General features: G+C 35.5%; 1 protein-coding gene across 1 annotated transcript; it reads left to right on the plus strand.

Moving 5' to 3' along the window:
- Positions 1-4,605: 4,605 nt before the first annotated feature.
- Positions 4,606-16,657, plus strand: MCMDC2 (minichromosome maintenance domain containing 2). Its single transcript, XM_070747884.1, has 14 exons — positions 4,606-4,714; positions 4,809-4,939; positions 5,027-5,086; positions 6,220-6,415; positions 6,874-6,996; positions 7,302-7,409; positions 10,017-10,145; positions 11,815-12,052; positions 12,341-12,546; positions 13,231-13,397; positions 13,764-13,940; positions 14,069-14,211; positions 14,855-14,964; positions 16,468-16,657. The coding sequence occupies exons 1-14, from the start codon at positions 4,609-4,611 to the stop codon at positions 16,632-16,634; spliced, it is 2,061 nt and encodes a 686-aa protein (XP_070603985.1). The 5' UTR covers positions 4,606-4,608; the 3' UTR covers positions 16,635-16,657.
- Positions 16,658-16,975: the final 318 nt, after the last annotated feature.

Genomic DNA, 16,975 nt, shown 5'->3' on the forward strand with positions numbered 1-16,975 from the left:
AGTGTCTGAATTTTGATCATGTGATCGTGGGGATACTGCAACAGTTGTAACTGTGAACACAGTCATAAGTCACTTTTTTCAGTGATGTTTTAATTTTGAACAGTCACTAAATTAACTGTTGTAAATTGAAGACGGACTTCCATGTATGGTATATACAAACATAATCAAAATATCCAACCCAACGCCCACTTTTATCGTCACCATAACATTCTTCATTGGAGTACTAACTCTTAAAAGAGTCCAGTAAGCTCATTTTAATCAGTTATATTCCTCATACAAGATCCAGTTTTTTCACACAAACCACATATCCAATGAAGTAGCTAGTCAAGTTCATAAAACCATGGAGAATATAGATTATGTGTCTCAATTCAAAATGTATTACTGGACTGGTTTGGTAACTGTGGCGGCACCGGCTCTCTGGAACCAACTCCCCCTGGAGATTAGAACTGCCCCTACTCTTCCTGCCTTCCGTAAACTCCTTAAAACCCACCTTTGCCGTCAGGCATGGGGGAATTGAAACATCTCCCCCTGGGCATGTTTAATTTATACATGGTATGCTTGTGTGTGTGTGTCTGTTAGTATATGGGGTTTTTTAAATCTTTAAATATCTTAATTAATTGGATTATTTATGATTTGTTGCACTTGTTGTGAGCCGAGTCTTCGGAGAGGGGCGGCATACAAATCCAAATACAGTGATCCCCCGATTATCGCGAGGGTTCCGTTCCAAGACCCCTCGCAATAATCGATAACTCGCGATGTAGCGGCACGGAAGTAAAAACACCATCTGCGCATGCGCGCCCCTTTTTCCATGGCCGCACATGCGCAGATGGTGGAGTTTGCGTGTGGGCGGCGGGGAAGACCCTTCGGCCGCCCAACAGCTGATCTGCTCCGCAGCGCGGCAGCAGCGAGGAGCCGAAGATGGGGTTTCCCCGTTGCCCAGGCAACGGGGAAACCCCATCTTCGGCTCCTCGCTGCTGCCGCGCTGCGGAGCAGATCAGCTGTTGGGCGGCCGAAGGAACCTTCCCTGGGTCTTCCCGCCGCCCAGGCAAAGGGGAAACCCCAAGATCGCTTGCCGCTTGCCCGTCACCTGCTCGCCCGCCCCGCTCGCTTGCCGCTTGCCTGTTTGCCCGCCCGCCCGGCTGCTCGCTTGCCCGTTTGCCCGCCCGGCTGCTCACTTGCCGCTTGCCCGTTCGCCCGCCCGGCTGCTCGCTTGCCGCTCGAGAGCAAGAGGGGGAGAGATAGAGAAAGAGAGAGAAGGAAAGAAAGAGATGAGAGAGGGAGGAAGAGAGTGTGAGAGAGGAAGAAGCAAGATAGAGAGAGAGAGAAAGAAAGATGAGAAAGGAAGGGAGTGACGTCATCGGGTGGAAAAATCGCGATATAGCGATTCGCAATGATCGGGATCGTGAAACTCGGGGGATCACTGTAATAAATAAATAAATAAATAAATAAAATTGCCTTGATTGTCCAACCTGTACTATGTGAGTATAACCTTGTTAATCTGGATCACTCAGGAAATCACTTGGCAAATATATGTAGCCATTTAGTAAAGTTGTGAGTTGGGTGCCATCAGCATGCTCACACCATCAGAAAGGGCATGTATACTAGAATTAGAATGTCATGCATTCTTCTTCAATGATCCTATTCCATATTCCAGAATTGGCATGAGAATGTGACTTTAGCAAACTTCTACTATTCTATGGTGTCCCAAATGTATTAATTTTGCCAATCTTATATAATTTCTATATTATTCCATTGAGTGAAATAATCAGGGTCTTTGGGACTAGAGACTGCCTATATGCTAATGATGCCTAGCCCCTCCCACCCTTTTATAATTCATTACTTTTCAAAAATCTTGTATTAAAAGGACAGAATCAGCAACCTCCTGAGATCTGTGCTGCCCCCACTTTATTGGCCTTCCAGAAAGCTGTAAAGACCTGGCTTTTCTGACAGGCATGGGGCCATTGACCTCGGGGGGGGGGGGGTGTTACTAGGGAGGTTGGTCCAAGAATGTATGGATAGCTGCAATAATTTTAAATTGAAATGTTCTTATATTGATCCATGTTTATTTTCGTTGTGAGCTGTCCAGAGTCCCTAGGGCAGGGATAGGCAAAGTTGGCTCTTCTTTGACATGTGGACTTCAACTCCCAGAATTCCTGAGCTAGCATGATTGGCTCAGGAATTCTGGGAGTTGAAGTCCACATGACATAGAAGAGCCAACTTTACCTACCCCTGCCCTAGGGAGTTGGGCAGCGTAGAAATAAATATAAACAAATAAACACTTCAGAAACTATAGTGGTGAATAGATAAAAGACCAGTTAAACTAAGTTTACGAAGAGGGGCGGCAAATCTAATAAATTATTATTATTATTAATAAACCGATAATTGTTAAATATTTTACTATGAGCGGGCTATGCACATAAGGAGCGTTTACTTTTTTCTGTAGGTTTGCTTATATTGGCTTTAATGCTAATCAAGCTAATCAACATCAACGAATGTCTCATGAATAAACTCAGTGTTTCTCAGCCTGAGCCACTTTAAGCTGTGTGAACTTCAACTCCCAGAATTCCCCAGCTAGTATGCTGAAGTCCACACATATAAGGTTGAGAAACCCTGAATTAACTGATCTGAGGTAAAACTTATGCCTGAATTTGTCAAAGCTGCAAAATCTTGTCAAGCACAAGGTTGCTGTACAGCATTGTGAGATTGGCAATGGGATTACCAAGCACAGGGCTGTGAAGCAGTATATAAATCTAAATGCTATAAAATCCGCTGCTGCTGAAAGAAAGATGAATGAAGCAACCTTGTCAGTGGCAGAAATACATGAAGGAGAGGAGGGAAGCGGAAAGAAGGCCGAAGGAGGAGAAACAGGCATAAATGTTTAAGAGAAGATACAGAAAGTTTATTAATTAAAGAGTTAGTTTGAACAACCGTGTCCCATAATCCATGGCCCAAGAGAGATGAGGGGAATGGGGGAGGGAGGGAGACGGCAGGTCAACATCATTCATTGGAATTATCATCTGAAGGGGCTTCTGGGTTCATTTTCAAAATCCATTCAGCTGTATCCTTATGACATGTTACAGGGTTATTCTTTTTTAATAAGTAGAATTAAACAGATCGCAGGAAGGAATATTGTTTCCCTTACCCTACTCAATAGTTGGAGGTGATTTTATATTGCCTTGGTAAGGCCCTATTGGGATACTGCGTCCAGTTTGGATGCCAGGATGTAAAAAAGATGTTGGAACAGTGCAGAGACGAGTGGCAAGATGATTAGGGACTGGAGGCTAAAATAGAGAATGGGTTATTGGAACTGGGTATGTCTAACCCAGTGTTTCTCAACCTTGGCAACTTGAAGATATTTGGACTTCAACTCCCAGAATTCCCCAGCCAGCAAATACTGGCTGGGGAATTCTGGGAGTTGAAGTCCAGATATCTTCAAGTTGCCAAGGTTGGGAAACACTGGTCTAATCTGATGAAAAGAAGGACTAGGGATGACATGATAGCATTATTCCAATATCTCAGGGGTTGCCACAAAGAAGAGGGAGTCCAACTATTCTCCAAAGCACCTGAGGGTAGGACAAGAAGCAATGGGTGGAAACTAATCAAGGAGAGCAGCAACTTAGAACTAAAGATAAATTTCCTGACAGAACAATTAATCAGTGGAACAGTTTGCCTCCAGAAGTTGTGAATGCTCCAACACTGGAAATTTTAAAGAAGAGATTGGATAACCATTTGTCTGAAATGATGTAAGGTTTCCTGCCTAAGCAGGGGGTTGGACTAGAAGACCTGCAAGATCTCTTCCAACTCGGTTATTCTGAATTAACCTATATTCAGGCACCTTCTTATTTGACAAATATCAGTACTGTAATGCTATGTGATCACCCCACAATACACATCATTGTCTCTTTCAAGTGCTGCATGTTACAAGCCTTTTCATCTTTGGCATTCACTCCCTGCCAGCTGAAAGCCTTCCCATTCAAAAAGTCTACTAGCCTAGACAATTTTACACTTTATACCTATCCATACATGTAAAATCATCCAAGCTGATTATTGTTATATTTTTACAATTTATTCAATCTTCAGTTTTGAAATTAATCAACTAAATCTCACTGACCTTCACAATTGAAATTAATAATAAATACATCACGTTTAGTAGTCAGGAGGACTAGATCTAATTGCCCCAGGTCTGGTGACACAAGTGAGTCTTGAGACTCTTGCGGAAGGCGAGGAAGGTGGGGGCAGTGCGAATCTCTGGAGGGAATTGATTTCAGAGGGCTGGGGCCACCACCAATAAGGCTCTTCCCCTAGGCCCCGCCAAACGACATTGGTTGACAGGACCTGGAGAAGGACAATTCTGCAGGGCCTAACTGGCCGCTGGGATTCATTCAATATAGTTGTATTGGGAATATATACAGTATAGTATTACATTTATCTTTTCAGTGTTCCAAATTTCTTTATTATTATAAGATGTGGCGTTTCATTATTCTAATACAGTTTGCTTATTTTATTTTTTATTGCCCATTTAACTATCCCACAATTATATTTTTTTATTCTTCATAGAAACATACATTTGTAATCTAAGGATTGGGTGGAAAAACAAGATTGGAGAAAATGAAGTTGAATCTTCTGAAAATGAAAGAAGCTGCTTTACTTTATCTTGACAGGAGTGGTGGTCTTCATAAATTTGTTACTGACTGTAAATCATATTGTAATAATGGTATTTACCCAAAATTATTATTAAGTAATCAGAATTGTTTATCTTAAAACAGTAAATAGGAAATTTTAACATTTATTCATATCTGACCTTTCAGAATCTAGCCAAACTTGTGCTGTTTTCCGGTTTCTAATATTGGTAAACCCATCTGATATTACTGAGTTGGATGCTACCCTTGGAAATTATATTCTGCATAAACCTGTGAAGAGTACCCAGATTTTTCAATCAGTAAGGAATCTTAAATTTTGATCAAATATTCTGAGTATTCTCAACCATAATTTTCTCATAAATTGAACTAAGTTTTAAAATTAACAGGTATGTTTTACTGCAGTTAAAACATTGTCATTAATTCAACAAATAGAGACTGAAGCTCAGGTGAGTTTTCACCATTATTTCAATCCTATTTTTTATAAAATAATTTGTATTTTAATTACATTATGCCAGCAAATGACAAAGTTTTGTTGTTGTTTTAATTACCTAGCTTTCTACCCGATTGATTTTTTCTCTTTTGTATAATTTTTTAAAAATATTATTCTTAAGGTAAAATGCATTTATTTTAAATTCATTTATGGTAACATTGGATACACAGGAAAAAACAGTGAAAATATCCACATGCCTACAAATGTTCATTCATAGACACTTCTTGTTGTTTAGTAACTTTTAACATTAATAGTAAAAGTAGATTTCTATGTACCATACTATCCTCAATCACAGACTTGTTCCCAGTCTATGATCAGCACTGAATCACTGTATGTAATGGAATAGTTTGCCTGCAGGTGTATATCTCAGAAATAAAATTACAAAAAATAAGATGCGGAACTAAATTGATCTGTAGAAGATTTTAAACTTTATACAAATAACCTCATTTTAAGAACCTTTATTTATATAATGTAAGTCAACTTAAAGAGTTTACTAGATGAGCTACTATAGTAGATGACACAGGATTTATCTTGTTTTACTGAAAAAAATGTGCTTGCATTAAAAAAAAGTTGACATAAAAATATACAGGATAATTTGACTTTTAAGCTTGTGGGTGAACTGTATATTCAATTAAACTTTGGAAGTAGAATGGTGTGATCATTTAATATTTAAAAACACATCCTTTTTCCTATTTGCAGATGTCCCGTTAAATGTCTCTTGTGTTATGTGGGTGTAACCTTTTTGGGTCTATGTTTCCGATTAATTTGGGGGGAAACAGACTTTATACTGTATAGTTTCATCTACTCAGAATTCATGCTACTCTGCTGGACTTCTTGGGCATGTTTAATTGGCCAAGATAATACAATTATTTTATTATTTTTTCCCGTATTGATGTCAATTTGGCTATTTTAATTCATTAGCCTTGGCAAACTATACAACCTAAATGTGTCTCTTTGTTCAAAAAGCATTACTTACTCCTGCTTTCTTCCTGGCTTATTTATATAATGATATTATACATTTTAATAATGACAATATTTAAATGTCTGTCCTATTTGTAATCAGCTCAATCACTTTTAATTCTCTTTTAGATGAACATAGTCCTGAAACTAACACATTTACCTTCCTTGCCCTGTTACGTTCTCAGTCTTTGCAAATTTCCATTTGATCATACTACTCAGAGGTTTTATGTGGCAGAGGGAATAGTGATTGCAACGAGTATCATAACAAAGTATACCCAGGGAGCAAAATTTGTTTGTTCTGAAGAGACATGTCAGTTTTCTGAAGGTATGTTAGTAAGTTTGAACTCAAATTAGTTTGAACTCAAATTCTTTAATTTTGAAGCCCAACTTTAAAGTCTATAACTTTGTATATTTGTATATTTCATTGCCCATGTGGATTCATATGTTAGTCAAAATTATTTTCCTACAGCATATAAATAGAAAGCAAGAGGAAGCAGAAAATAATTATTTTCTTCAATATTCATCCTGTTTCTACTAATCTAACTTTGGTGGACATAAAATACAGATTGTAGCCAACCAAGGCAACCATATCAAGATACTATAATAGAGTAATTATCTGACTTGGGTTATAAGTGATATAAAAGGGTGGTCATGTTCTCAGTATGATATGGAAACAGCCTGTTAAAGTGCATAGATTTTGAGCAGTTTTCTGATTTTAAGAAATGAAAAATATCTGCTTCTGAATTTTTAGAAAACCGAATTCAATTTTTTATATGATTATAGGGTTTCAATATATAAGAGTACATACTGCTGGAGCCACAGAATCTGCAACACTAAGAAATGATTTTGTATGCAGCTTATGTATGTCACCATTGAAAGAAGACAAGAAATATCGAGTTCTTGGTGGTAAAAACTGAAAAGCTTAATTAAATATTAATTCAACAAGATACAATTTAAAGGGATCCCATTTAAGGGGGATGGCTACTAGACAACATAGAGAAAACGGAGAACACACAAATGTGAACTAGGTTTAGAAAAGTACAGTACATGAATGGCAAGTGTGTGTACATCAGTAAAATAGATACAAGTGGAATTTAAAAATAAATAAATTAAACCTTTTTTAGGATCAATTCAACAAATAAGAGTTATTTGAAACAAAAATTGTGTATTTGTGTGTTTTTTATATATATACATATATATTTCTTTTTAAGATAAACAAATGATTGAAATGATTGACTCTAAAGCAGTTAGCTTGTTTCAGGGATTTTCTGGAAGTAAGACACACTTCAGATTTCAATCATTTACAGTGTTTCTAAGAGGTAAGACATACATTTCTTTGTTGGCTTTAAGCATTTGCATTGTTTTTCAGAGCAAAGCCTTCCCAAAATAGCCAGTAGAAGATACATATTTACATAACAGGAACATTATATTTCCAAGTATTTTACAATCATATCCATTTATAATGCATCCAGTCCAAACACCCAAAGATTATCCTCTTTTTTTCTATCCATCTGTGCTCTTAAGAATTCCTACAGCTCCTATACTTCCCACCCAGTCAACTCCTTCCTTGGATGAACTGACACATCTCCCTAAAATTCTGCTGTTATGATGGAAAGGCTATAGTATCCCAGCATCATTCCCAGTCAGTTTTCTGTTTTCCAGAATTCTTCACATTTGCATAATTTGGTACAATTCACAGGTTAGAAATCTGAATTTAAATTCAGAAACTTCTTTTCACCATTTGGTTTCAATGTTTTCAACAATGTTATTTCTTAAATTCCTGGGAAAGATACTTTCTGCATCAATTATTATATACTTTAAAATTATTGTATGAATGAAAAGTGAGACATGTTTTACTTTTCAAAATATTCAGCAAGGATTTGATTAGAAGGAAGAAAGATATTCTACATTCTTAGTGTATTTGTCTTGGGAATAAAATATAAATGTTATGATATGATTATTTTAGATTTAACTTTTGTATAAATCATGAATGAATAGGAAATAATAACAATAAAATTCAAGGCTTCAATTAAATAAAGAGAGCTACTTTAACTACTGCAGCAGTATCTTGTCTTGCTGAGATTTGACTTCTCTTTTCCATTTCTTATAACAAAAATGTTGTGTGGTAATCTACCATATTTTAATATTATTTAATTTAGCTGTTTCTCCTTGCCATTTCTTGTTATGATCCAGTTGCATATACAGAGTGTATTCCAAAAGTAATGCAATTTTTTAAAAAGTAATTTATTGAACAGATTTGCACAAACACTTAAATTCTTCAAAGTACTGTCCTTGGGCCTCTACACATTTTTTTCAGCGACTCTGCCATGACCGGTACACACGCCCTGGAAGGCATCTTCGGGGACCTTTCACAAGGTCTTCGTCACTGCTGATTGGATCTCTTCTATGGATGAAAAACATGCCTTGCCACAACGCACTGTGAGTCCGCGAGTTCCTGGCCAAACACTAGGTGCCAACGCTGCCCCCCCCTATAGTTCTGACGTCACCTCAGCAGACTTCTTTTTGTTCCCAGCCCTGAAAGGAACCCGTTTTTCATCCATAGAAGAGATCATTACTGCATTACATTACTTTTGGCACGCACTCTGTATATGCACTCTAAACTGTCACGTCACCATAATAAAAATGTATACAAAGCTTGAAAAAAAGCCATTTAATTTTCTTGGCAGAAATTGTGGTTAAATCACATCTGTTTGGACTTGTTTTAAGAATGTATTCCCCTATTAATTTCAAGAAGGCTAATACTGAGCTATGAGCCTCAATTACCCTGACTTAGAGTACTCTCTCACGGCTGTTATTGTGTATTGTTTCTGCTGTTGAATTGGCAGAAAAGTTAACATAAATTGTATTGGCCGTCAACTGAATTTTACTGTGCTTTAGCAATGAAACCAAAATATGGTGTTTTGCTTGCAAAGTTCCTGCAGAAAAATCTCAGGCAGTAACTTATGTACTCTTGTGCTTTCTTTCTGATTCCAGTCACCAATTACCTTTTGTAACATGTAAAGGAGCAGGGCTGGGAGACTAACAACATATAGGTATTATTTTGGGGTGCAAGTGAAAAATAATTAGCTTCTGCAGAATACATTTGTAAGCCAGATTTTTCTGGATGGTGAGGGAATGGGACTATCTGCTGGCAGACCAACAGCATTGTTTAAATCACACACAAACTGTATCTGTCAATTGGAAAGGTATGAGGGTTGCATTAGTATTATAGAGAAATGGAAGAAATCAGCTATGGGAGATCAGTTGTCCTTGGCTAGGACAAACATTAGAATCCATCTGATGGGACTATTATAGATAAATTATAGCAATTCTGCAGCAGAAGCCAAACTGAATGTAGAAGTCTATGTTTGGTGAGAAGCCAGGAGATATTTTTTTTAAATGTAGTCCTATTTTTAAGAAAGTAGATGTTACTACTATTACAATTGTTAACATTTCAAGATATCAATGTTCCTATTCAAAACAAATAAAAAGAATCATGAAAGTCACATGTCTAATGTCTCATTACTGAAGCCAAAATGCTATATATATCAGAATCTAATGAATAGATAGAAGGATGAATGTTCACGAAATGGTTAAAAAGAACTCACTATATTCCTATCCTGAACTCATCATTGTCAGCCTCATCAAAACACTATGGATTTGTAATATTTGTATTATTATTCTTGAACTATATCTATCGGTATTCAACTAAGGGGGAACAATATGTGTATGTTGCTTTTTTGGCACACTTTTTTGTTTCAATGTTTGCTTTGATAGTTGTTTCCCTTTTTTCGGTTGAATTTATATTTTAACTTGGAAAATTGTATTAAAAATATTTTTATATTATTGCAAGGGATATGAATGAGTCCATAGAATTATTCTGCCGAATGGAAAATCCTCACCTGCCTATTTGTATTTTTTCCAAGATGAATTATCCAATGAAATGAAAATGGGAAATCAATATAAAGTTATAGGAATTCCTATCTGTATGCAAAGTTGCTTACAAGCCTCAATTTGTCTTGAAGCTAACAGCGTATATCCTTCTAATTCTTCAGGTAGGACAAGAGACCAGTGAAAATAGACAATATAATATGCTTGTTCCAATAATGGGTGACTGACATGCAACTGTCTCTTCTTTTTCATCCCAATTTTCTTCATCAGCAGTTCTCAAAGTGTGATCTAGGGACTTCTGAATGTCCCTGGATTCTTTTCAAGGGGAATGTAAGACAAATATATACATATTTTAAAATGTCTGTTTTAATCTCTAATACAATAAATACTGATATGTATAACCCATCTATTTGGGTTTTTAAACATTTTTAACACAGGTACTAAAATGAAAATATTTGAGAATCACTGCTTTATTTAATATATTTGCTGTGAAAAAAAAGTATTTGAATTTTCAGCACATTTATTCTCTATAATAATGTTTCCCAACCTTGGCAACTTGAAGATATCTGGACTTCAACTCCCAGAATTCTGGGAGTTGAAGTCCAAATATCTTCAAGTTGCCAAGGTTGGGAAACACTGCTCTATAAGAGAGGCAGGGAGAGTAATATCTGGTGAGCTCAGGAGCCAAAAGTTCCTGAGAAAGAAGAGAAAGCATTCAAAGCATGGCTTCTAGAATTCTGTTCATCTCTTTAGTAATAACTCTCCTCTGGGTGAGCTAAAAGTGACATTGATTTCATGGCACATAATCCATCCATCCTGGATCATGTAGGCAGCAGGAGAGAGGGACTATGGAATGAGAACAGTTGGCAACATTCGGAGGCATTGCTCAACTGCCCTTCCAATTGAGATGCACTGGAATTTTTTTACTCTGCTGACCCAGAGCGGAATGGGACAACTTGCCGCAGCCAATTCACTGTATTGCCAACTGGACATGAGACAGTTCACCGCCATGAAACAATTTAACAATTAAATTTAATTATTTAAAATAAATTTAAAAATATTTTAAATTTTGTAATTCACATTTCATTTGCTCCCACTTTTTCAATCCTTTAATTATTGTATTGCACCATTTCTTTGATAGTAGCATAACTCTTGTCCCACAGTGAGTTGTGGTGAGTTGGTTATGACAAGTTGTGCCATGGCAAATTGTCAGAGCACCCCCACTGAGTCTGATCAATTTTTAAACTTGGGGTTTTTCTTTCGTAAGTTTTTTCCCTACTCAAAATTTGACTCGTTTGCTTGTTGCAAAATGAATTTTCATTGGAATGGAAAGAATAAAAATCCACGACTAAATAACATTAATATTGATCTCTTTTTGTTTTGTACTATAACATGAATTTTAATTTCAGAACCAAGTATCCCTATTCTTAATCTGATCTTCAAAAACAAACCTAAATCTTTTTCTGCTCTAATTTTGTTCGCCTAGCTAACAATTTTTGTACGCCACCCAGACTCCATCAGGAGCTGGGTGGCCTATAAATCCAATAAAACTTACCGTAAATTAATTTTCATCATGTATCCCCTGAAATTGAAATCTTTCAGGTCCCCACGCTTTTTTATTAGAATTCAATAATTTATCTCCCCTTTGAACTAGAATTTTAGAATCTGATATTCCTTTAGTGCTGTTTATTTATATCGTTTCCTGATGTACCTATAATGAATTGAATCCAGAGTTGTGTTCTACTGGAAGCAGCAGTTTCATTTATCTCTTACCTTTACCAAATCTCATCCTTTAGATGTTAAGGTATCAATCTTGTTTTTGTTTTGTATCAGGGCCTTCTTGTGTCAGTGAAAAAATTAAGTACCTGCTTTCTTTGACTTCAAATTCATGTTGGAAATTTACAGCAATTCTGGCTGATAGCTTTGCTTCAAAAGTCATTCCATCTGGCATTTATAATATTCTGAAATTGTCCATAATGTTGAGCTTAGTACAGACTCTTGATGGAGATGACGAAACAGCAGACTACTTAGATCTTTTGGTAATAACAAATGATTCTCTTATACTGGAAAGGTAATTATTCTTTGTTATGGAGATGTTATTATCTTTCCCCAGTAGGAAAACGTTCTCTCTCTCTCTCTCTCTCTCTCACACACACACAATTTAGCAACCTGTATTTTATGGTATCAATAACTGATGTTGCTACAATCCAAATTATGCATATAATCCCCTTTTCTGCATGCAGTAGGTATGTAGATTTATTCAACTGAAATTCAGTGCCATGGTGAATTATCTGTAAATTTATTTATCTAAAATACTGCAAATTCGTTGGTGAATTATTTGTTTTCCTCAATCATCTAGAATTATGAATTATAGTATATGTCTTGTGCCTCGAGGCATTCGGCACTTTCCATCTTGTGAAGTTTTTCCAACTGTATCAAAAGATAAATTTGGAACCGGAAGTGCTATTATTCAGGCTGGTAGTGCTTTAATGGCTAAAAATGGAATATGCTTCATTGGAGAGCTGACTTCATATAAGAAAGAAAAACTTGAACAACTACAAGCAGGTACAACAATTAGCAACTATTTGTAAGACCAATAGTTCAGCTAAATTGCCTTACAATTTTGAAATCCCAGATAAATTCTTTTAAGATATTTCTATATCAGTCAATTTGAGAAATGTCAAGCTCCATTACCTGATAAATGTACATATCAAACTACACATACAATAGTTTAAAAAAAGAGCCTAAACTAATCATGTTTTCTCTAGATTCTGGCAGTTCCAGCAGACCTGGACTAAGATGATTTTCATTTGTAAAGATTGCTATTTTCACTACAAAAATAATCCCCTAAATATATTTTGAATTATCTGAAACAGACTGGGAAATACCCGACTTATTTAACAGAAGCCCTCCAATCAATGCTGGTTCATTTAGTAAATAAGTCTACGGAGAGGGGCGGCATACAAATCTAAATAATAATAATAATAATAATAATAATAATAATAATAATAATAATAATAAATAGAATGAATTCTTCTATTCATCGTGATAGACTGGATCCAATCCATGTAAACCTTTTGAATGATACTTTTGACAGAGGAGCATTATAGAAAGAAAATTTCTAAAATTGGGAAATATGAAAATAATATCCAAGTTCCCTTAATAGCAATGATTTAGCACATACTGTAAAGTAAGTTATATAAGCCACCATATTTTAAATAGAATTTTTCTTCTTGCTGTTTTGATTAGTACTAGAGAGCAGGACAATTACTAAATTCATTCCAGGAAAGAAATATGGAGAAACTACTGATCAGCAGGTTATTTTTCCAATTCAAACTAGTTTCTGGTCATTTATTGATGCGGATTTATCTTCAAAAAAGCATACACAACTGGATAATACTGTAACTGGCCAGTTGGTGAGTCTATACTTACAATAGTAATTATACAATATTGATTAGGAACAGTAATACCTTTTAGAAAGGCACTATAGATAAAATGCCAAGTTAGCAGGCATTTTCTATGTGTTAATTTTCCCAGTCAAGAAACATATTTTCATTATTCTGTAACACCTTGTTTTATCCAAATAACATAAACAAATTAAATAAAAATCATAACAGGATAAATAATATCCAAGAAATTACTCCCATAACACATATAAGCCCATTAAGTAATATTCTGAAGGTTCCTTTCTGAAAAATATTGAATCTTGCATTTTTAGAATTTTTACTTTTAAATATTTTTAAAATGTTAACATTTTGTTCTAAATTGCTTTTTACAATTAGGATTTAAGCTTGATATCAACTACCCTGATAGATGCATTTGGACTTTTGATATACTGCAATGAAGCATCATGTTGTCAGTCTCCATTTCCTGTTACAAATTTCATTTTTAAAAAATCTATTAATTCAGAAGATATATATTCTGTCACCCAACAGCTCCAAACGCAAGATTATGAGGAAGTAAGTAGTTATTAGAAATTATAACAATTTTTTAAAATTAAAACATTTTATTAAAATATTAATATTTTATTATTTAATATAATTACATATATTAGTGGTTTTTCATAAAACATAATTTATCATTTCAGTTTCTTGCTTTTTCAAAGAATTTGCATGTAGAATTATGTCCAGAATCAGAAAGGTTAATTCATGGCTACTATCTAGCAAGTCGAAGAGTCAGAACACAGCTCATGAATGGACCTAATATCTCAGCAACTTCACTAAAAATCTTGTAAGTTGACACTTGCTAATTAGTAATTACTGCCCATCTTGGTTGGACTAATAGATGAAATGGTGAGGTGTACTAATTAGCAACCCCTGATCTCATTCAAACGTGTATCCGTAAATGTGCTTCCAGTGACATAGAAATCTTTCTCTCTGTCCAGGTATTAGTCCAAACATCGAAGCACTATTGCTTAGAACATACATCAAGTGTGTCTGGTTCGCACAAGTATGTTGTCCCATGCACAAGTCAAAGAAAGCGTTGTCCACTTTGATCCACATATTCAATGTCTTTTCAAATAGCACTGTTAGCTGTTTATCCCTAGTAGCTGTTGTGATTCTGCTCAGTTGGTTTTTTAAGTCCAAGCAAATGAGTCATTTTCACTGCAAGACATTCTGCTAGTGATCAGAGTAGACCCCTGGATTTTTCCTATCCAGTTTTCAAACAGCACCAAGGTTACCATAAAAAGGCCACTAAACAAACATATTAATCCTTTTATCAGTTTATTTGTTCAGCAATTGGGTGTGCGTGAATGAAATAGTGTCTATACATGTATATTACGTACTCTGGAATCATAAAAGCAAGATTTTCAATGAGAAAATTAGTCATCTGATATGTACAATGGATTTAAACGTTTTATTTTTCTTTGTAGGATTTCGTTGTCCAAAGCGCATGCTAAGCTGAGTCTAAGGACAAAAGTACTCGAACAAGATGTTTTAATTGCAGTGTTATTGTTTGAATCATCTCTTACTTTAAAATATGGTAAAAAAATTAAGTCAGGCAATTGCTCATAAGTCCAAGTAATAAGGGTTTTTAAATGTTTTAATATTGGATTGTTATATGCTGTTTTTATCACTGTTGTTAGCCGCCCCAAGTCTACGGAGAGGGGCGGCATCCAAACCCAATAAATAAATAAATAAATAAATAAATAAATAAATAAATGCATAAATACATAAATACATAAATAAATAAATACATACATACATACATAAATAAGGTCACATAAAATCCTTAACAGGAGACTTCACACATTTAGCTGAACACACAAGGTCGAAGATGCCAAATAGTAGGCAAATGCTGCTCATGAGATTTCTGTTGTCTTTCCTCTTATCAATAGGCTGAAATAATGTTATTGAAAAATAATGGTAGGAGATATTTTACTATTTGCCTTGTAGTAGCATATGTTTCAATTTTCAGATTTGATTCAACGCAGATGATGTGTGGGGTTCTTTGGTGGAAGAATTGGTTTGGAAAATTAAGTATGTTCTGTTATTGCTGAACTATTAATAATCTTTAAGGTTCAACTTTATGAAACCTATAATACTTCAGCGTCTGAAGCTCCTATTCTTGAGGTAGAAAGTAAATAAATGTTTATATTATTCTTAAATATAGCTATACAAGGAATCATTTTCCAATTGACATTGGAAATTGAACAAATGCAAACATTTGAATCTTCAAGCATTAAGATAATTTTTATTCACTGGTTATAATAATTTTTTTTAAAGTACAGTACTATGTTATCCATATTACAGCTTTTTAAATAAGGTTTCTTTAAGGCAGTGGTTCTCAACCTAGGGGTCAAATGACCAATTTCACAGGGGTTGCCTAAGACCATGGAAAAAGACAATTTTCCCATGGTGTTAGGAACTAAAGCTTCTATTCTGGCACCTTGGAATGTATTTTTATAATCCGACCAATCAGGCGTTTACAGTGGGAGTGTCCCTCTGATCTTCCTGCTAATCAGCTGAAAGCTGTGTTGGGAGAATTGGCACTAGACTTATGACTGGGGGTCACCACAACATGAGGAACTGTATTAAGGGGTCGCGGCATTAGAAAGGTTGAGAACCACTGCTGTAAGGCGTTATTTGGACCCTTTTGTTCGGATGAAAAACGTTCCCTGTGGGATAATTCAAAATCAAGAGGGTATGTCACCATTGTTCTCTCCCTGGTGTATCCTCTCTTTCAAGCAACAGGTTGGAGATCATATAGCTTGAATCTTATTAGCAGTCTGAATTGATATACAGTATTACATAGAGATTGATATTAGGGTGTAGGTAATTTTAAAGATAAATGGAAAGGCATTTTTCCCAAAAGGTTAATTTTGCAATTATATTTCAAATATGAAAGAATATTTAACTCTAGCAACTTTCCAAATAAATTTATAATTTGTTTTTGAAAATGTATGTTCAAAACAAAATTCCTAGACAAACTTGTGATTTTAAAATTTGAATTAAGTTAAAAGATTAATTAATTTTCTTTACACAGGTGCATCTGTATTTTGTGTGGCTCCTAATGCACTTTTTCCATTTGAACTCAATTCTGAGAATTCCCTGAATCAAAGGGATTTTTACTTGACGGAGTGCTACCAACAATTGAAACAGTTCATTGCGACATATGGGCCTGTGACACATGTTCTCAGCAGTGAAATTTAACAATGCACAATACTGAATCCAATTCTCAGGAAAATTAATTCATTCATCTAGCCTATCTTTGTCCTTCCAAGTTATGTTATTGAATATATTAATGCTGTAATGACTCAATGTTGTAGTGCAGGGGTGTTATACTCAATTTGAGGGCCGCGTAGGGTTGTGTTTGACTGCAGAGGGCTGGAGTAGACATGACCAACTCAACGTCATGTCATTTATGTCGGGGGCGTCTGTGAGGCATGAGGGCGGATTGGGCCCCTGGGCCTTGACTGTGATCTCCCTGCTGTAATGTTTCAAATTTAACCTTTTTTTAAAAAAAAAGTCTTGCATTTCAGCTAAAGCTAACA

Source organism: Erythrolamprus reginae, chromosome 3 (assembly GCF_031021105.1).
Source record: "Erythrolamprus reginae isolate rEryReg1 chromosome 3, rEryReg1.hap1, whole genome shotgun sequence".
In the NCBI taxonomy this organism is placed as follows: Eukaryota; Metazoa; Chordata; class Lepidosauria; order Squamata; family Dipsadidae; genus Erythrolamprus; species Erythrolamprus reginae.

What these genes read in the sequence shown, in the direction of transcription:
- MCMDC2 (XM_070747884.1), top strand. Translation starts at nt 4,609, where the DNA reads ATGAAGTTGAATCTTCTGAAAATGAAAGAAGCTGCTTTACTTTATCTT. An exon ending in TAAATCATATTGTAATAATG is followed by an intron (nt 4,715 to 4,808) that starts GTATTTACCCAA and finishes CTGACCTTTCAG; the next exon opens with AATCTAGCCAAACTTGTGCT. An exon ending in ATCTCTTACTTTAAAATATG is followed by an intron (nt 14,965 to 16,467) that starts GTAAAAAAATTA and finishes TTCTTTACACAG; the next exon opens with GTGCATCTGTATTTTGTGTG.